This window comes from Lactuca sativa, chromosome 5 (genome assembly GCF_002870075.4).
Source record: "Lactuca sativa cultivar Salinas chromosome 5, Lsat_Salinas_v11, whole genome shotgun sequence".
NCBI lineage: Eukaryota > Viridiplantae > Streptophyta > Magnoliopsida > Asterales > Asteraceae > Lactuca > Lactuca sativa.
This window is the reverse complement of record NC_056627.2, coordinates 288,474,976-288,497,217: the sequence shown is the minus strand read 5'-3', so window position 1 is coordinate 288,497,217 and position 22,242 is coordinate 288,474,976. Positions and strand designations below refer to the sequence as shown.

Sequence of the window (22,242 nt, the reverse complement as noted above, 5' to 3'; positions counted from 1 at the left end):
ATTTAATTATATATATTTTTTGAATTTTGAAATTTCAATTTCAATTTCAAATAAATTTACAGTTTAAATATTTGTATTTAACATTTTGTTATAATTAACTCATTTGGTACATGAGTCTGACAATTAAACATATAATTTTAATTTATTTATGATTCACATGTTTTTTTCTCATAATTTTTATTTAATTCAGATTTCAACTTCAAATAAACTTCCCATTTTATCGTTCATGTTTAATATTTTATTTTAATCAACTTGTATAGTATATGAGTTTCACAACTAGTTAATAATAGACGTTATAGTCAGAAATATTGTTATATTATGAGAAACTAAATATCCTTTTATTTTCCTATCAATTCTCCTACTCATTTAAATGATGACATATGACACGTTAGTATACTAAAATATTTTTATAAATTTCGTTAAATGAACACTAAATGTTACATGCATCACCATTTAATTTGATAGAAAGATTTGCAGTAACAAAAAATAATAGGATATTTAATTTCTCTTATATTATATATGAAGAGATTTTCTAATAATTAATGTGTTTAACGTTTAATTATGGTAACAATTGTGATTAATTAATACTTCTTATATGTGCCCTTAAGGCACATATTAGAAAATCTCATATATGAATATGAGGATTAGATGTTATTATCATAAGAACTATTAGACTACTATAATTATCTTGCTATATTAGGAATATGAGGATTTGAGAAGGAATATGAAACTAATAATCATCGTATTTATACATCCGGGATGGGATTAGACATTAAATATTAATATTAGAAGTTATAGTCAGAAATATTATTATATTATGAATATTAGGATTAGATATTATTATCATCAGAAATATTATATTACTATATTTATCTTGCTAGGAAACTAATAATCATCGTATTTATACATCCGTGATGTAACGAGTAAAGCAAAGAGAAACTAAACCAATTACATGTTCTCCAATGTAAAACGATTTTAATTATATACTTGCAAGATTGATGGTTTAATTTTGGATTGGATATATATAGAGATCAATTTGGTTCTCGTTTCCATATGTTATATTTATCAAATATACCATCAAATTCGTCATGTATATAATTTTTTTTATAAGACTATTCCACATTTTTCCATAAATTACATATTTGCTAAAAAAATAGAAAAAAGAAATATACTTCAGTGTCATAGATGTCGTTCTCAAATTAGTCAAATATAGTAAAAAATCAACAGTCCCAAATGAGCGTCGAGAAACTCGGATTTTTTGCCGCCTGGTCGGAGAAATTAGCGGCAAAACAGTCGGTGCTAGCCACTTCCCACGACGAATTCATCCATCCATCCACCGAGTCCACCACCATCAATTTAGTCAATGATCCCGGGGAATCCAAACACCCCTCTAAACTCGGCAACTCAATGAATTCATCCAATTCATCATCCGGGCTGCCGGAAGCATGTTCATCGGCAGGTAATATATAGCGATCGGACAACGGCGGTTGCACGGTGGAGGAGTACGACACCGAACACAATTCTTGCATGGTGGCTGCCTTGGCGGCGGCGGCTTGGACGTCACGTGGCGAGACAGACGCCGGACGTGGCAACAAGTCTTTGAGTTGAGGAAAGTTGAGAATGGCTGAGTTCCCTTTGATGGACAAGGCGGCGACGTCGTGAGCTCTGGCGGCCATCTCCGGCGTTGAAAAAGTGCCAAGCCAGATACGGGATTTCTTACGTGGTTGTCGTATTTCCGACACCCATTTGCCCCAACTTCGCATTCGAACTCCACGGTACGCCGGAGAACGTCGGCTCTCCTTCCCTGGAATCGGTTTCAGGCGAGTGTTGGTGGTGGCAACATCAGAAGTTTGATTGAGTTCCGCCATTGGTAACCGGAGAGAGGGTTGAAATGAGGAATTATATAAGATGCAAATGAGTTGCAGAAGTGGGTGTTGGAGTGCATATTGACTATTTATAGTGAACTTTAACCTACCAAGCATGTGTACACATACTTTGTTTCTTATTTATATTATATAAAAATGTATAAATGTATATTTGAAATATACTATACATAATAATATATTTATTTATAGAATAGACATATGCAGAGGTCTTATGTTTGGTTTGTTTTAATTTGAAAAATAGAAATCGGAAATAGTATATTCAGTTTTTCACTTTTTTGATGAATAAAAAAAGTGGGCTTTTTGTTCCGATATTTTAAAGCTCGATTGTATCCAAAAGAGATTTTTTTGAAGAAAATCTTGAACCTAACCAAAGTGTAGAAGCTCTATTCTAGATTCTAGTCTAGTTGGATCGGCTCTACTTCTACAATTTGAAAACCCGAATTTCATATATCCTTGGTCAAAATGAATCATGATCGACATTGAAAAAATTAAAATTTTGTGATGTTCATCTACACAAGCTTTTTGCATGAAGCCACCAAAGTCAATAGATCTTATTATTCATACCATTCTTTAAAATTTTTATGGATATTTTTATAGACTTATGTCTAATCATTCATACTTATAAATAAAATATTATATTTATATAGTTAGAAGCATAAAAACCGACCTTTCCAGGTATATTTAAAATCAACCAAATCAATTCTACAGAAAGAGAGACGTTTTCCTATCATCACTCTCTTTCATCTTACATTTTATCTTTTCTAATAAAAAAACATTTCTTATCATCTAATTCAATATATCATATACATTTTTTTCTATTTTTTCAATTTCATTTAATTCCACTCGGCAAATAGTGGTTTCTTTGGCTTTTTGGTAAATCTAAAAATATAATAAAATTTATTGCGTTTTAAAGCAATTTAAAGAAAGTTGCATTGACTCACTCCTTAAAGTCATCAAGGAATGTATTAAATTAAAATAATTCTTTCTAATTTTCAAACACAATTTTCGACAATCCATTTCAATTTCACAATTATTTGCAGAAACATTCGAAACATCGGTTCATTCACAACTTATTTTTGATATATTTTCCATATTAATTTTTGTAAATTATGTATAACTACGATCTCATTCATCTGTCACATTTTCTTGAGAGATTGAGTTTACAACATCAAGTTCATCGTCACAAATTGATCCGCGAACATCTACTACGTCAGGCTAGTAATCCTTTTTGTTTTAATGATTAGCTCTTTTCTAAATCATTTTGATTTTTTTTATGTAAAATTTGATGTATTCCTCTTATCTTTTCCATGCTTTGGTCGAATTTTCCTCTTATTCTAATGTTCAAAACATTTCCCATGTTGCAATGCATGTGTTATTCGATTAAATGTCTCAGAGAAGTTCGTCTTTACCAATCGATTGTATGTGTGTTTTATTCGAATAATTAAGGGCAATGTGGTCATTTCCTTAAGCAATTGTAGTGTCTGGACTAATGACATCACCAAAAATGGCATAAACTATTGTATAAAAGTATTCGACGGTATATTTTTCATGTGGTTATTTATTTTCTTCAAGTAATATGGCTCTCCTACTATTTTGTGTGTTTGAAGTCAATTATTTTTTCATTGAATGTTAATTAAGCAATAAGCTATAAGAATTAATTTGGTATGGTTTTTAGTGGTCCACTAACTAAATGCTATAAGAATTAATCTTTGTGCATAAGAAATTCAAAGAAAAGAGGGACAAAAACGGATCTGAAATAACAGGGGAAAGTACTTTTAGTGTAATCAAAAAGACCTGGGTTTATAAAGGTAACTAACAGGAAAAAACAATTAAATAAAAATACTACCCAAAATGCCACTGGGACTATTTTTGTCACAGATTCTAAATTACTCCTACAATAAAGTCCACTATCTAAATCATTACTCGCCCAAATTACCCTCCTTTGATTGTTCACAAAAAATATGTTTCTTTGTAGACAACTTCTTTTGTATAATGTTTTCATATTTATTTTTGTGTGTTCCATTTATTTCTTACGTTTATAATTTAATGCTAAAAGATCATCATGCTAATATGTATGTTAAGAACACTGATGCTAGAGAGGAGGAAAGAAAAATTATGTTTCTATTTTTTTATGAATAAAACTGAAAACACGAAGAATAAGTTCCCAATATGAGATGAAAACACCAACTTTTTTCATTCTTCTTTAAAAAGAAAACCAAGGAAACTTATATTTTTTGTGAATTTTACACAGAATAATTTTCCATCAATTTTCAGAAGGTGCTTGTAATCAGTCTATGAATTTGTCTATTGTTCAATGTCAAGTGTTGATAGATGCGTTTTTCATGGTCTAAGACAAGGGTAGCAGAGTATGTATAATCTACATCTTTTAATTAAATTGAATATGCTTCAGTGTCTCGGTTAAGTTAAATATTATATGCATTTGAATTTATTTTCTAATGTGATGTACTATGATTTATTTGTTAATGTTAGATTTTATCTTTATTTATTGATGTCTGTTACTCTATTCCTGCTCAGATTAATGGAAAACACCAAGATTACGATTATTATTAATTTAGCTATGTCACAAGATGACTACACCATTAAGGTCCGAATCATGCGTATGTGGAAACAAACCTCCTAGAATCAACAGATCCTTATGATTGGCATGATATTAATGGACGCAAGGGTATTTCATATATATATATATATATATATATATATATATATATATATATATATATATATATATATATATATTGTTTTTCTTGTTATATTAAATTATATATGTTATGTTAAAATATTTGTATGTGTAGTATAACTTATTAAGTAAATTTTTTATTTTAAGGGCACGAAAATTGAATGTAATGTGGATAAACCATTTGTTGATCACTATAAGGAAAATGTTTGGTAGAATATGGTGATTTCTACATTCATAAACTCACATTAGGGTTAAATAATGGTGTTATGATGGTTCACACAAACTCTATTTCCAGTATACCACAAAGGTTATTAAATGCAATGATTTTTATGGGCCACAAAATTCTTTTGCTTTTATTGACTTCTAATAACTTCAAGCTAATGCAATCCAACCGAACATGTCATTTGGTTAGTGTATTCCCTTCCACCCATTCGTAATGGATTATATTATCTAAATTTATTTTTTCCCACCATAACAAATACATACTTGCACTTTTCTTTGTCTATAATATAGATATTATATGAAACGTTTTCCAGTATTTTCCATTGGAACCTGCAAAAGACAAACAGAAACAGAAAATCACACTCAAAATGGAAGGTTTATAGTGGGTTTCATTTTTTTTATACCAAACATTCTCAGTCTATAGAATCTTAGTTATGTATTACTATGATGCATACACCAACCAACTACAATTATGATGTCAATTCATATAAGAAACAAACCCTAGGCTACTAGGCATCATATAATCAGACAATTTTATCATGCAATTCATGAAGATCTCTAGCCTATCATTAGCATGTTGTACTAACATATCACAATATGAAATAACATTGTGGTAATTTGGGGTCTACTTTCTGGCTCTAGTTGATCGTACAAATCACACCCTCTTTGATTATTTTGAAAACAATTTGAAAATCATTTTTAAAACCTTTTCCTTAGTTTGAGACTGGATTCACATGAGTGTTCCTCCAATTCACTCAAATCAAGGCTCTGATACCAACTTGTGACATCTATAAAAATCACAAAATATTTAAACTTTTTAAAACAACCCCAAATCATAGAATGTTTACAAAATCATTGTTTTCAAAGTATTGTTCCATATCAAAGTCTCCCTTAGATCAAAGTACATAAAACAGAGGATGTGTATGGTCACGCCTTCGCCTTTCCGCGCTCATCCGGAGTACCTGAAACCACAACTAAAAACCGTAAGCCAAAGTTTAGTGAGTTCCCCCAAAGTACCAAAACATAAATAGATAACATATACACCAACATGTTGGGTCCAATAAACCATCGGGTTGGGATACCCCAGGCTCAGTCACCCTTTATGTCCAGTCATCCTCAGGATAGAATACCCTAGGTGGAATTCCAATATACAATGGGTCCAGTCATCCTCATGATAGAATACCCTCGGGACCAATCAACCATCTGGTTGGAATTCCCCGGTCTGTTGGCCTATGCACATAGCAGTAAAGCCTCAACCACCAACCAAAATATGTGCATATATAACAAATAAACATATAATTAGTCAACAGACAACCAAACAGATCTACAGATCACTAAGCATAATATCATCATATGTACCACGATAAAAATCTAATAGATCACTACATCACAATAGCATACTATCACATAAACTGATATCTAATCCAATGGGTCGGCCTTGGTGCTTTCGACCTGTAAGTACAGCGAGGAAAAACTCACATCTAACTGCTGAATCACTCAGATAAATCTTTGTCTGCTGGTCCGGTAAATCCCTACGCTGTCATCATAAAACATGTCCAATTAATAATTGGATTCCGACCCATATCTAAGAGTCCAAGCTAGGGTAAAAGACCAATTTACCCTTTATCTAATTTTGCCCAAAACCTAAAGCCCTATATATATATATATATATATATATATATATATATATATATATATATATATATATATATATATATATATATATATATGTGTGTGTGTGTGTGTGTGTGTGTGTGTGGCCTAATATTCGAAATTGGGCTCGAACCCATCGTGGGCCTAAAATCCAAGGAAGCCTAACATGCTAGTCGAAAGCCTAAAACCCCTAATGGCCCAAGGCCCAAAATCGACCCATTGGGCTTCAGCACAGAACGCCTGGCGTTCCTCTTTACGACACCTGGCATCTGAACGTCGGGCGTTTGCTCACTGTTTACCAACTACCAAACCAATTACTTAATGGCTTAAGATATCCAGTCCAAACTTCAGATCCAAACATAATGGAACGTCTAAAGCCATAAAGTTGCAAACTATATGGCCATACATGACTTCAATGAGCCCAAAAGCTAAAACTCCAACTCCTTAACCCATTAAGACACTTCACGACTTGCATGGAGTGAAAGGAAGGTCCAAGATTACATATTTTATCAGTTAATCTACCCTAAAACGTCCAAAAGGATAAGTCCTTTGGTCTACGATAGCTCCTACCCAAAAAGAGCAAAAAAATGGGGCTAATAAGCATAAACTTCTAACATAAGAAAGACCTAGAGATATGATGATAAAGTTCAGAACTTTATACCTCCTGGAGGTTTCTAGGATGATGAAGATCCCATATCTAACGCTTCTACAAGCATCCAAGTTTTACCACCACCTTCTTCTTCCTTTGGAACACACAAAAACACACACTAAAGCTTCAAAATGCAACAATGGGGCTAGGGTTTGCAACAGGGGTCGTTTTAAAGATGGAGGTTGGTGAGAGAAAGGGTTTTGAGGCCATAATGTTCTTTAAATAGGGTGTAAACCCTAAAAATTAGTGTTTGGTCTCTGCATGCAAACGACTGGCGTCCATCATAGAACGTTTGGCGTTTGAACGTCGAGCGTCCTATGCCAAACGCCAGGCATTTGGACCAAAGGCCAAAATGTAATATACTTCAATTTTAGGGTTAATAATGAAAGTCAGGGCCGACCCTAAGGGAGGGCAAGCCCTAGAATTTATGATTTGTGTGTGTGTGTGTGTATATATATATATATATATATATATATATATATATATATATATATATATATATAGTTTTAGTTAATATAAATATAAAGATGCACTTAGAAAACAAATGTAGTTTTAGTTGAGATGGTCAAGGTGTTGGTTATGTCGAATCCTACAAAGAGTAGTGTGTTTGAATCTTTTAGTAATTGCTTTTTTACAATCGAGTTTATATTAATTTATACTTTACCTATTTTTGGTAATTTTTTGTGTCTCTTAATTACCCGTCCAGGTTCTTGTGAATCTCCCAATACTCTCCTCCCAAAGCGTCTTCTCAGTCCTTAAGAAGCTTAATCAAAATGTGAATCGCCTTTTATTTCTAAAAACAATGTGATGCTAAAGTTAGATTTCTAGTTTCGATTTCTGAACTTCTTCAATATTTGATTTATGAATATTCAGATTTCTCAATACCATTAAACGATTTATGAAGTTCAATTTTAAATCCAACCCTAACTGATATTTGAATAATAATATTAAAGGGTTTTTATGTTTTGATTCCTGATTTCGATTTATGAAGTTCTTTTTCAATGTTTGATTTATGAATCTTATGATTCCTCAATACTGTAAGTGTTTTTAATCAAACATTTTTTTTGAACGACTTGATATCCAACATCTGATTAGAATTTCTAAATAGTGTAACCAAAATATTCGATTATGATTTCCGATCTGGGCTCATGAATTTGACTCCTTTGACAATTGTTCAGTTGTTCCTGTTGTATCTGACTCTTTCAATTTGATAATAAAATTTCAAATTTTTTTGACACTAATGATTACTTTGTAAGCTTCTCTTTTGTTCTATGATGAGTACTCAAAACAACAAAAGCTTCAAGTTATGTGACTGATACGATCCGAGTTCTTTACTTTTTTCAGGAATTAAATCAAGACAAGTATACATGTTTTATCAAAAAACTCCATTTTTCCCTTAATTTGCGCTGGGAAGTTTTTCTCTGATAAGTTGGTGTTGGTCTCATCTTCTAGTTCTACATTATGTTGTGTTGGGTTGTTTCCAAAAATTAATTTTGACAATTTTACCCTTGTTGTTATTGAAGCTTTGTCTAGCTGTTTGGTTTATTTTGTTCGTTTTTTGTTATTTTATTTTAGTGTCGTCTATTTTGGTTGCTTCAGTTTGTATGTGCTATGTACTATAGCTTCTTGCTGGTTTTTTTTTTGTTTTTTTTGTTTGTTTTTTTGTCGTAAAAAAAGATTTATGTGGTGTAAGAAAAATCTTATTACAAATATGTGAAGCAATATGAAATTTCTTATTTATAGATATCAGAAGCCATATGAAAGGTCATTTATATATATATATATATATATATATATATATATATATATATATATATTGTATACATAAAAAAGTTTCATTGTGGGTCTCATTTGTGTTTTGATAAAAGCTACTGAGATTTGAACTATTAATTGTAGTTACTTGATTATAATTATTAATTTCTTTAAGGGGTTTCATTTTAGTTGTCGCCGAGGGCCTCAAATTGGCTTGGATGGGCCCTGATGAAAGCACCTTAAAACCAGATGTTACACGCATTCCCTTGTGGCTTTTACAATCATTTGTTGATTATAAGAATGGGGAGAATGTTGAAATGGGTATTCGAAGATAATTGGATATTCTTTTTCAAAGGGGATTTGAAGACCGGTGTTACTTCGAGGGGGAGTTGGGTCTTGATTGCTTGGAGCTCATTTCGAAATTGAAGCTGGGACCTCTAATCCTAACTTTACGGGGGAGAATGTGAGGGTGAAAAGTTCTCCTTGGATGTGGCTTACCCTCTTGTGATGTGTAATAGGTTGAGTCTTTCCTTTAAATAGGAAGTACGTGACTCCCATTTATGTAAGAACCCATTTTGAGAGTTTAGTCTAGTGAAAAAATTTACATTACCCCCTTGTAATATCTTGCTATTCTAATGGAGCTTAAAATGATTTTATTTACTCTTTGTGTTCTTCATAATTGATTGATTAAGTTGATCTTTACAATTCCACATTTGTCATCATATCTGGGTTACTACACATATTTTAAACATAATAAATATCATTTTTTAACATCCAAAAATCCAAGTATTTTTCCCTTTATTCTTTTAATATTAAGTATTTGGCAAGGACCATCCCCTCGTACATTGGGTGTAGGTGTATGTACGTTTAGCATACGAGGGGTCACATCATCGAGCATCGGAGCCTCGTACGCGGGGCGTACGTGGTCTGGATTAGAAACCCTAAATTTTTGGTCTTGTGTACTATTTAAACCTTCTTATGACTTATGGACCTCACTTCTAACAGCCTCCATTGCCTCTCAACGTCCCTAGAAACCCTAATTGCCATTGGAAGTTAGTTTGAGCTTGGAGTGTCAAAAGGAAGCCATTTTTGGGTGTGTTTGCATGGAGAAGAGCTTGTGGTGCAATCCTTGGGTGTGGTAAAGCTTCTAGAACCAGCATCTTCATCATCTTCGGAAGCTTCTAGAGGTATAAAGTTCATACCTTGCTCATTTATTGTTTAGATTTCCTCTTGAGCTTGTTTTGGTCATTTAGGTCCCTTTTAGAAGGTCTTGGTGAGTCAAGATCATTTGAGATGCTAAACCTTGGAGATCTAGATGTTTAGTGGCCTCTTTCAGTTTAAAGGTGCAAACCTTATGGTGTTTGTGACCTCCATGCAAGCATAAAGTAATTATTAAGCTCTTTTGGACTTTTGGGCTTCATTAAGCCATGCATGCACGTAAAGATGGCAACTTTATGTGATTAACCACTTCAAGGAGGCGAAATCTTGGTATTGGAGTAAATGTCTTAACCAAATAAGAGCTTAATGCAAAGTTGACAAGCCTAAGGAGTACGCTTAGTGTACAAGCTTGTATGCACAGTGTACGGGCCATTAAGTGGGTACGCTTAGCGTACAAGATGAGTACGCCCCATGTACTCATTAGTGGATTGCGGTAATTTTGCCTCTGTTGGCGGGCTGCATTTTTGGACCTATGAGTTTAGTGTTGTATTATGGGCCTTAGCCTGGTTAGGTTAGGTGGAACAGTCTCCTTGGTAGGCTTCTAGGGTCATGGGTTGGGCCTTTTGGGCCTTAGGCCCCTTATTTTAAATGGGTCGAATATGGTTGGGCCCATTGAAAGGAAAATGCTTTTGGGACTTATTTAAAGAGTCTGGGCTTAAGGATTTTGGGCCTTGGTTTGGTTTGTATCATAATTTTAATTATGGTATTTTGTATAATTATACAGTGTAAGATTTTAGAGATTGGTAGCTGAGCAGTTATTATTTTCAGCAGACCGAGGTGAGTCTTCTCACTATATCAATATGTCAAAGGCACCAATGTCGGCCCATTATCTGACATGTGAATTGATAGTTGTTATGCAATTAATTGTCTGAAGACCCCAGGGGTAGCCCGTGGCACTTGTGTGAAGACCATGGGGGTAGCCCATGACATTCCAATTAAAGACCATGGGGGTAGCCTATGGCACTTGGATGTCAGACCATAGGGGTAGCCCATGGCATTCCAGGTAAAGACCATGGCGGTAGCCCATGATAATCTTATGTATTTGGCATGGTATTCTGTGGTTGTATGTTATGTAATATTTTGGGAACTCACTAAGCTTTTGCTTACAGATTATTTGGGTGTTTTTGAAGGGTTTTGAGCATTCTAACACTCCTATGGTGTACATGCAACCCTAGAAACCTTAGATCTATGTTTTATCTACGATACATGAAAATTTGTTTTTCCAAGGTTCATAACCTATCTATCATACATGGGGAACTTTTAAACATAAAAGTAAGCAAGAAAACATACCTTGTAGTAGTTTGGATTCCTTGAGAACCTTGTGAGCCTAGCACCTCAAAGTGTGATGCCTCAAATATCTCACACAACACCAAATGCACTTGGAATAACTTAGAAAGAAATGAAGAACACTTAGAAATCGGCTAGCCCTCACTTGTTCTCTTAGTGGCCGATTTTGGTGAAGAACATGAAGCTTATATAGTGTGGTACAATTAGGGTTACACCATGTAAACCCTAATTTTCATGACTTTTCATTTCCATGACCCATGGGTTCTATAAACACCATGGAGCATCCTATGGGTTTTAGCCCAACTTGATAATCCATTAAGCATTAGCCCACTATATAATTATGGATGATTTACATAATCAACTCATATATTTAATTAGTCTCCTTTTGATCATTTAATTAATTCCAAATTAATTCTTGATCAATACTAATTAAATACTACCTCCGTCACATATTTATTGTCCACTTTTGACTTTTGAAGTCATTATTCTTCAACTTTGACCTTAAATATTTCTGTTTTTGATACATAATATTTGATGCAAAATATATAAATGGATTGCATTTTAAATGTATTTTCATTGTTATAAGTTTCATAAAATAATATATAACACAAATAAAAATATTTAAGGTCAAAGTTGACGAATAAAGACTTCAAAAGTCAAAAGTGGACAATAATTATGGGACGGAGGGAGTAATATTATTAATATATTAGAACTTATAATATATTAATAAAACTTAAGTGTTATTTCTCTCCTTTTAGTCTATCCAAATTCATGATGCCATGCAACCCAAATGGACTATGCTAATCGAGTCAAGTACATTCTAGAAATAGTTATGAACTTAGACACCTAATCCAATAGTCTCCCACTTGGATAAGTCTAATAACTATAACTGCAAGAATGACTTCAGGAACTGATCAACAATCGTAGCACTTTCAAGGTCTCGCGGAACTAAGATGATGATGATACGCCATTTAAGATAAGTGATAATATAATCCTCTGTTCTGGATATCAGCCGGACAAATACATGGAACAATATCTTACTTATTGTCCAACAGTTTGTTTCCCGATTTCCGATTTGTTTGACATAGAACTTAATTGAACACATCAACTTAGTTCTGACCGGGCCCGGTACATGGGTCAAGACAAAATCATCGAGGGACCTAGATATCGCTTCTAATCCAAGAAGGAACAGATAAACTTTGACTCATATGCTTGTTCTACTACTTGTTGAATCATACACAAAGGCACGTTTTATAACATCGAATTACCAATGTGTTTTCGTACAATAATGTATAACCAACTCATGGGCAACAATTAATATCTCTAGGTTTGAAAACTTATATGATATTACCGTCTCACGATCACTAGAGATAAATTCCATGAAGTGATACTAGTGAGTGTGGGTTGAATCCAATACTCAGGACTTATGAGCACTCATGAGTGTTGTAGCTATGTCCAACATCTTAGACCTCTACAAGCCAACCCATGATAGTCTTAATTCATATATACTTCCAACATATGACCGACTGTGGAGAATTTGAATAATATGAACCAGCATAACATAATTATTCTGGAAGTCAAAATATGCAAAATGAATTGATAGTAAACGATTGACAAAGGATAGCAACACTTTACTCATAAATAAATACAACTTTTATTCATCATCAAATGTCAATTACACTTTACATATATCAAAGCTATCTAACTACTAAAACTAATGTCATCCTTCAGCCCTATGCGCCTTGCATGCTGGAGATGCTTAACCATGCCCAGTCCCTTCGTGAGGGGATCTATCGGGATCTCATCCGATGATACACTCTTTGCCACGAGGAGTCCTTCTTCTATTCGATGTTTGATGAAATGATATTTTCTGTCGATGTGTCTAGATCTCCCGTGATCCCTTGGTTCCTTGGCTAAGGCAATTGCACTTTCACTATCACAAAAAATCTCTATAGGCTCCTTTATAGCTGGTATAACTCCAAGGTATCCAATGAAGTTCTTTAGCCATATAGCCTCCTTTGCTGCCTCACTTGCCGCTATATACTCTGATTCGCAAGTTGAATCAGCCCCTGTCTCATGCTTGGAACTTTTCCAAGAAATTGCTCCTCAGTTTAAGGTAAAGACCCAGCCTGACTGAGAGCGGAAATTATCCCTATCAGTCTGGGGGCCAGCATCACTATACCCCAATACTCTCAAGTCATCACTCCCACTGAGGGTAAGGACCCAGTCCTTAGTCCTCCGTAGGTACTTGAGAATGTTCTTTACCGCAGTCCAGTGAGCCTTGCCAAGGTTCCCCTGATATCTGCTGACCATGCTCAATGCAAAGGCCACATCAGGATGAGTACAAGTCATAGCATACATGATCGAGCCTACAACGAAAGCATACGGTACTCGACTCATTTTTGCTATCTCAACCTCTGTACTCGGACTATGAGTTTTACTCAGTCTGGCGTTACTCTGGATTGGTAACTCTCCTTTCTTGGAATTATGCATGCTGAATCTATTCAACACCTTCTCCAAGTAGGTACTTTGACTAAGTCCAGTTAGTCTTTTACCCCTGTCTCTCAGAATCCTTATCCCTATGATATAAGCAGCTTCTCCAAGGTCCTTCATAGCGAAACACTTCCCAAGCAAGGACTTAACTTTCTGCAGAGTCGGGATGTCATTTCCTATGAGTAGTATGTCATCCACATACAGTACCAAAAAGCTGACTATACTCCCACTAGCCTTGACATATACACAAGATTCATCTTCACTCCTCGAAAAGCCAAACTCTTTGACTTTCTCATTAAAGCAAAGGTTCCATCTGCGATGTGCTTTCTTTAATCCATAAATGGATTTCTCAAGCTTACACACTCTATTAGGATACTATGTACTGATAAAACCCTCTGGTTGACTCATGTAAACATCCTCAACTAACTTTCCATTAAGGAAAGCGGTTTTCACATCCATTTGCCATATTTCATAATCATGAAATGCAGCAATGGCTAACATAACCCTAATAGACTTAATCTTCGCTACTGGTGAAAAGGTCTCATCATAATCAACTCCTAGAGTTTGAGAAAAGCCCTCTACAACCAGTCGTGCCTTATAAGTGTGTACATTACCATCCATGTCGGTCTTCTTCTTGAAGATCCATTTGCACCCGACTGTCTTGCGACCTGGTATATTGTCAACCAAGCTCCAAACTTTATTTTGATACATGGATTGTATCTCGTTGTCCATAGCCTCTTTCCATTTAGCAGCCTCAGGGCCTGCCATGGCTTCTGTGTAGCTGTTAGGTTCATCCAAACTTACCAATGTGCTATCACTGATAAGTGTATTACCTTCCGTAGTAATATGGAAACCATAGTAATGCTCAGGTGCATTCCTAACTCTTGTGGAATGCCTCAGAGGTACAAACTCTTTTGTCGGATCAACAGGAGTTACCTCCTCATGTTGATTGCTAGGGTTTGAGGTTCTTTCACCACTTGACTCTTGAATTTCTTCAAGGTCAATTTGCCTCCCATTGTTTCCTTGGCTCATGAATTCTCTCTCGCGAAAGACTCTTCTCCTTACTACAAAGACCACATTATCACTAGGTTTGTAGAAGAGGTAACCAAAGGATCTCTATGGGTAGCTGATGAAAATATACCTCTCACTTCGAGGTTCAAGCTTATCGTTAGACTCGCGCCTCACAAAAGCCTCGCAACCCCAAATCTTGATGCGATCCAGATTGGGAACTTTTCCAGTCCACATCTCATGAGGTGTTTTGGAAACCTTATTTGTAGGGACTAGATTAAGAATATGGGCTAAAGTCTCTAAGGCATACCCCTAAAATGAAATTGGTAGCGAAGTTCGACTCCTCATGGAACGAACCATATCCAACAAGGTTCGATTGCGCCTCTCAGCCACACCATTAATTTGTGGTGTCCTGGGAGGTGTCAATTGTGAGATAATCCCACATTCCTTAAGATAGTCAAGGAACTCTGTACTAAGATACTCACCACCTCGATCGGATCGAAGCATCTTAATGTTCCTGCCCAACTGATTCTCCACTTCCTTCTTGAACTCTTTGAATCTTTCAAAGGTCTCTGAGTTATGCTTGATTACGTAGACATATCCATATCTACTAAAATCATCAGTAAAAGTCACATAGAAGCGATTAGCATCTCTTGTGACGTTTCTGAAGGGTCCACACACATCAGTGTGTATGAGGTCCAACAAACCCTCACCCCTAGCACAAGTACCGGTAAAGGGTGACTTTCTCATTTTCCCAAGCAAACAAGATTCACAACTATCATCTGAGTTTAGGTCAAACGACTCCAAGACTCCATCCTTTTGGAGTTGTCCTATGCGTTTTTTGTTTACATGTCCAAGATGGCAATGCCATAAAGATGCTTTATCCAGTCTAGTGGAAGAATCGATACACAATACATTATTTCCTAGGTTATCAACAACCGACACGGTTTCATATACACCATTACAAGGTAATGCTTTAAAGTAAAAGAACATTATTAAAGAAACCATTAATACCACCACTATCATTATCAAATGAAAAGGTAGAACCTTGTTTGTATAAACCATGAAAGGTAATAATATTTCTCGCCATTTCAGACGAGTAACAACATTTATTCAAATCTAATACTAATCCACTATTTAGCAACAAAGAATAAACTCCAATCTTGGTGACAGGTGAAGCTTTCCTATTCCCCATGATCAAGTTTATCTTTCCATGCTCCACATTCTCACTTCTTCTTAGTCCCTGCAAATCAGTACAAATATGAATACCACAACTTGTATCAAGGACCCAAGAGTTAGAACGGGGTGAATTGTTAGACAATATAATGTATGTACCTGTATGGTTGGGTTTTACTTTCCCATCCTTCACACCTTGCTGGTACTTTGGGCAGTTTCATTTCAAGTGCGACTTTTCATGGCATTAGAAGCATTCCGCCTCTTTAGGGTTAGCAGAAGGAGTGAGGAAATCTTTCTTGGTTCCAGTTGAAGAGGATCCATCAAGGGTCTTCCCCTTGGTGCCCTTCGAAGGGCTCTTCCTCTTCTTTCCTTTGCCTTGCCTGATTGCCAAGACAGGGGCCACGGTAGGAGTAGGAGTGGTAACAACCGACTTATCTTTAAGACCACTTTCCACGGTCCTCAAAAGTCCTTGAAGTTTGCTGAGTGTAACTTCCTCCTTGTTCATGTGATATGTCATTCAGAATTGATCATAACAAGAAGGTAAAGAGTGCAAAATGATGTCAATAGCCAACTCCTTGTGAAAGTTCACATTCAATTTCAGCAAATGGTCCACAAATCTTTGCATTTTCTACATGTGGCCCGTGATGGGTTCACCATCCTTTATTCGGGTTGTTATCATGGAGGAGATGATTTCATACCGCTCTTGACGAGCACTATGATGGTATTTGTCCATCAAGTCCTGGTGCATCTCAAAAAGGTAATAGTCCCCATAGGACTTTTGGAGCTCGGTTGTCATTGTGGCCAATATGATACATGCCACTTTAGTAGCATCTCTCTCATGTGACCTAAAGTCAGCGATCTCCTCGGGAGTAGCGGTTGACTCATCAAGATCCTTAAGCTCCTTGTCAAGGACGTATTCCTTGTCCTCATACCTATTAACCATCCTGATGTTCCTGATCCAATCCATAAAGTTGGATCCATCAAAGATGACTATCCCACAAAGGTTCATGAGAGAGAAGGATCCGACAGGGTTTGAGCCAGAAGCAACATTGTTGAAAGACATCTGAAAAGAAGAAAGACAAGTTTAGATTAGATATAAAGATGGTTCTTAATAAAACAACCAAATGTAATATTAAGGCTAGGACCCAACACAATATTTTATAACTTATAAGAGGGATGCCGTAATCCAAACTATAAAATATTTGAAGGTAGGTGAATGATGATTCACCAATTTCCACCATGAAAAACATAATAAATTATTAGGTTTTAATTGGTTTTGAAACTCCAAGATTCTTTGAGATTCATTGAACTTTTCAATGGCATGTTTCAATATCGAGTGTGCCCTTCAGGTTTTGTGACAGGGATGCCGAGGATCACAAAACAAGGTTTGAAGTAACCATGCAAATTACTTGGTACCCTTAATATTTACCCCTCACTCGATGTGCCGGTTAACCACTCGCACTCCACCGATACTATGTTAAATATTAAGTTACCCTTTGCCTACCTTGTTAAGTCCAGGTTAGTGTGCCGGTAAACCACACACGCACCACTAACGACTTAATCAAAGTGCAAAGTGTAATTTCATGGGTTAGCACCTTATTCACATTTTTTTAAAGTAACTAAGATTGGGAATTTATAAAAACATTTAGTTACTTTATATTCATTTACTTTTAATGAAGATTTAAAGTCCTTGTCTTACCCGTTCGGCTAACGACCCTCCACCGATCAAGGAAGCGGTGGGTGAGAGTGGACACCCATTAAGCTGCCATTTTATAGACAACAACCTTATACCCCCTTATAGACTGACTTCGTGAATGAGGCCTACTAACGGTAAAACGACTTTTTCTTATACATATATAATTATTATTAAACTTATAATATTATAAAGTATAAGGGTTGAATTTTAACTTTTAAAATTCTAGGGGTTGGAACTAAAGTTTTTAGAGTGACTTTATATGTTCCAAAACTTGAGGGCAAGTTTTGTAACTTTCAAAACTTTTCATTTTTCATAACTTATGGGTTAAATGGTTTAATAAAATGAGTGGCTTTTCATTTTATGTAACCTATGTGTTTAATAATGGACTTTAAAAGAGTGACTTTTGGTAATCCATAACTTAAGGACAAATTATGGATTCCATTAAAACACATAATGATAAAGAATTAAACTAACAAGTAAGTTACAAATAATTCCTATGATCTTCTAAACTCATAAGTTCATGAACATGCATATCAACAATTTCAAGAATCATAAAATTAACTATATAAAACTTGAAATTTTGATAATAGCTATTAAAAATGGATTAGCATAACCATTACACCATGTAAAACAAGTTTTATAGCACCAAAACAGTTTAGGGTAATGTTTCTAGCCCATTTCCAGCAGCAAAACTCGAAAAACTGCATTCTGTGGCTCCTACTCTTCGAGTGCAAGAACCTACTCGACGAGTAGGATGAGTTTACTCATGGACTCGTCGAGTCCCCCCATGGACTCGGTGAGTTCATGCTGTAGAGTGCAAAAAAAACTGAGTTTTTTCACAATCTTGCATCAAGTATCAAACAAACAAGCCTTGGCTCTTATACCACTGAAGGGTTTTGAGCATTCTACCACTCCTATGGTGTACATGCAACCATAGAAACCTTGGATCTATGTTTTATCTATGATACATGCAAATTTGTTTTTCCAAGGTTCATAACCTATCTAGCATACATGGGAAATTTTAAACATAAAAGTAAGCAAGAAACATACCTTGTAGTAGTTTGGATTCCTTAAAAACCTTGTGAGCCTAGCACCTAAAGTGTGATGCCTCAAATGTCTCACACAACACCAAATGCACTTGGAGTAACTTAGAGAGAAATGAAGAACACTTAGAAATCGGCTAGCCCTCACTTGCTCTCTTAGTGGCCGATTTTGGTGAAGAACATAAAGCTTATATAGTGTGTTACAATTAGGGTTACACCATGTAAACCCTAATTGTCATGACTTTTCATTTCCATGACCCATGGGTTCTATAAACACCATGGAGCCTCAATGGGGCATCCTATGGGTTTTAGCCCAACTTGATAATCCATGAAGCATTAGCCCCTATATAAGTATGGATGATTTACACAATCAACCCATATATTTAATTAGTCTCCTTTTGATCGCTTAACTAATTCCAAATTAATTCTTGATCAATACTAATTAAATAATATTATTAATATATTAGAACTTATAATATATTAATAAACCTTAAGTGTTATTTCTCTCCTTTTAGTCTATCGAAATGCATGATGCCATGCAACCCAAATGGACCATGCTAATCGGATCAAGTACATTCCAGAAATAGTTATGAACTTAGACACCTAATCCAACAGTTTTCAGGTACTTTCGATACTAAGGGGAAGGGCCCAGCTTGATTGCGCAACATTCACTCCCATCAATTTCAGTATTTATCGATATTGATACTCTGATATGATGTAATGGATTTTGAGAAAAAAATTATGATTGTAATTCCTATCTTAAAAATGAAAATTTTTATCTGGATTTTTGGGCTATTACAATTTGGTATCATAACCTTGTTTTGAGGGATTCAGGCACACTCTCGGGTGTATCAGCACTCAAACTGAGGAAATGGTAACCCTTTTCAAAAGAAACAAAAGTCAAGTTTTTTCTAAAACCGGTTTTCTTAAGTAAAAAGGGAGAGTGCAATGCGCGCAATCAACTGAACTGAAGTAAGTGTTTCCCAAAATTTAACCATGCTTATGAATTGAAACTAGTATGTTAATATGTTAAATGCATTCTAGAATAGGGCTAAGGATACCTTCAGGAGTTATGTAAATTGCCTTATTTGTGTGATGCCTTGTAACCAAGGATAATTTAATGTTATGAATATATTTCATGGAATCTATGTTGACTCAGTTATTTGCTAAGTGTATGCTTTCAAAGTTGTCTATGTTTAGGATTGCATAGCCCTATAATGATAGATTCTGATTCATTTTATCTTCCTTGTTTGGTTGTACACTTAGGGTAGAAACTTTATTTGACAGTCTGTGTGATTCTATTTATGTATAACTTGCATGCATAAGGCAACCTTCGGTGTTTATTTGAGAGTCTATGTGATTCTATTTATGGTTGGGTAAATTAGAGGTATTAGGTATGGCCTTGGGGAAGGTACAAGTAGGTGTGGAAGGTAGTATTGGGTCCATACTACTAAAAGCACTGTACATGTACCCGAGACAAGGACAGACCTGGAAGCTCTAAGGAGTCCGATGAGGAGGAATCCCTTCGAACTTCCTTATCAATTGCTTTCTATATAGTATTTTTAGTTGAGGATGGTGATGGCTACACAAGGAGGTTCAGGTTCGGGATCGGCTTCAGGTTCGGGTTCAGGCCTTGGTACAGAGCCAATTGATAAGAGGCTGCACGAGCTTATCGCATCCGATGTTACTTGTGGCATCCTAGACGCTACCCCAATGATTTCCGGTACCGTAAAGGAGGGGATCAGGGAGATTATGGAGGAGCGGCTCAAGTGTTTCCGAGAAAAGATTACTATGGGTCAGATTGGGACTTGAACTCCCTCATTCCAGGAGTTCAAGGCGTGCAGAGCGCCTGAGTTCTATGGGGTTATGGACCCTATCGCTAGTCGCTGTTGGATTGCTGACATGGAGAATGCTCAGCACACGAGCTTTTTCCCAGAGGCAACAAAGGTGAGATTCGCGTCCTATACATTGAGGGATTGGGTGTGATACTGGTAGGAGGAGGTTACCTGTGAGGTTGGGATGGCTGGTGTGACAGTGATGACATGGGAGTATTTTGTGCATAGGTTTGATTGGGAGTTTGTATCGGCCATTAAGGTGCAACGGCTGGTGAGGGAGTTCCAGAACGTTCACCAAACTACGGAGTCTGTGGCGGAGATTACCGCCAAGTTCAGGGAGATGGCATTACTGGTTTCACACTACGCTGCGGATGAGGAGACGAGGAAGACATGATATCATGCTATGCTGAGGGATGATATCTAGGAGTTTGTGAGCTTTTTAGGGTGCAAGACACTGAATGACATGACTGAGAAATTTTGTAAACGGGAAATCGAGTTAGAGCTCTGGACGAAGTAGAAGTCGGAGCAGGTTCAGACGGCAGTGGGTCAGGCTAAGAAACCTAAGACCTCTAATCCTCCTAGTAGAGGCTAGTAGGTTCGGGGTCGTTGTGCCAAGTGCGACAAACCGCACAGTGGAACATGTTGGGTAACAGACTCGGTATATTATGGTTGTGGCCAATCGGACCACATGAGTAGGGAGTGCCCCAAGAAGGGCTTGATTTGTTTCCACTGCAACCAGACCGGCCATAAAAAGGTCGAATATCCGAGGTTGTTTGGTGGTCAGTGGTGGCGCATGCGCCAACCACCTTGAGGATTACCGATGGCCTCCAGGGTAAGGCGGAGGCTCCTGTGGTGAGAGTAAAGCGTTCCAATTGACCACTCATGAGGCCCGAGTAGGATGTCGTTACTATTATGTGACTTATCTCTATCTTTTATTGCTTTCTTGTTATGCTTATGTTGTTATGATTTTGTATAGGGACTTTTTGGTTAATGGATTGTTGGCCCATCTCATTGTGAGCACCGCGAGGGTATTCCTTAGAAGTATTTTGGACATGTTTGGCGAGAGGTTTCCTATCTACTTGGTACTAATTCCCTTGAGGGGATTGAAGGTGATCATAAGGATGGACTGGTTGGGGCCCAATGGGGTCATAATTAATTGTGAGCGGCAGTTGGTGAGAGTTCGAACCCCAAGTGGGGGAGAACTAGTCATTAATGGTGAAAGAGCTCGCATGGGCCAACTCTCTGTTCAACAACGAGGGCTAGGAGGCTTCTTCAATAGGGTAATTCTGGGTTTCTGGCTTATGTCTCAGATTTGAGGGTGGAGACCAGGATAGAGTTGAGCGGGGTACTTATTGTGCGGGACTTTCCCAATGTTTTTCCTGAGGAGCTGTCGGGAGTGCCTCCCGAGAGGCATGTTGAGTTCCGAATTGATTTGACGTCTAGTTCGGCTCTGATAGCCAAGATGTCGTATCGCCTATCTCCGCCTAAGATGTAGGAGTTGTCTACGCAATTGCTAGAAAATGGTTTTATTCATCCAAGTAGTTCCCTGTGGGGAGCGCCGATCCTATTCGTGAAAAAGAAGGATAGGTCACACAAGATGTGTATCGATTATCAAGAATTGAACAA

General features: G+C 36.4%; 1 protein-coding gene across 1 annotated transcript; it reads right to left on the bottom strand.

Annotated features, from left to right (window-relative positions):
* Nucleotides 1–1,027: 1,027 nt before the first annotated feature.
* Nucleotides 1,028–1,925, bottom strand: LOC111910130 (dehydration-responsive element-binding protein 3). Its single transcript, XM_023905915.3, has one exon. The coding sequence runs from the start codon at nt 1,866–1,868 to the stop codon at nt 1,221–1,223; it is 648 nt and encodes a 215-aa protein (XP_023761683.1). The 5' UTR covers nt 1,869–1,925; the 3' UTR covers nt 1,028–1,220.
* Between the last annotated feature and the right edge of the window lie 20,317 nt (nt 1,926–22,242).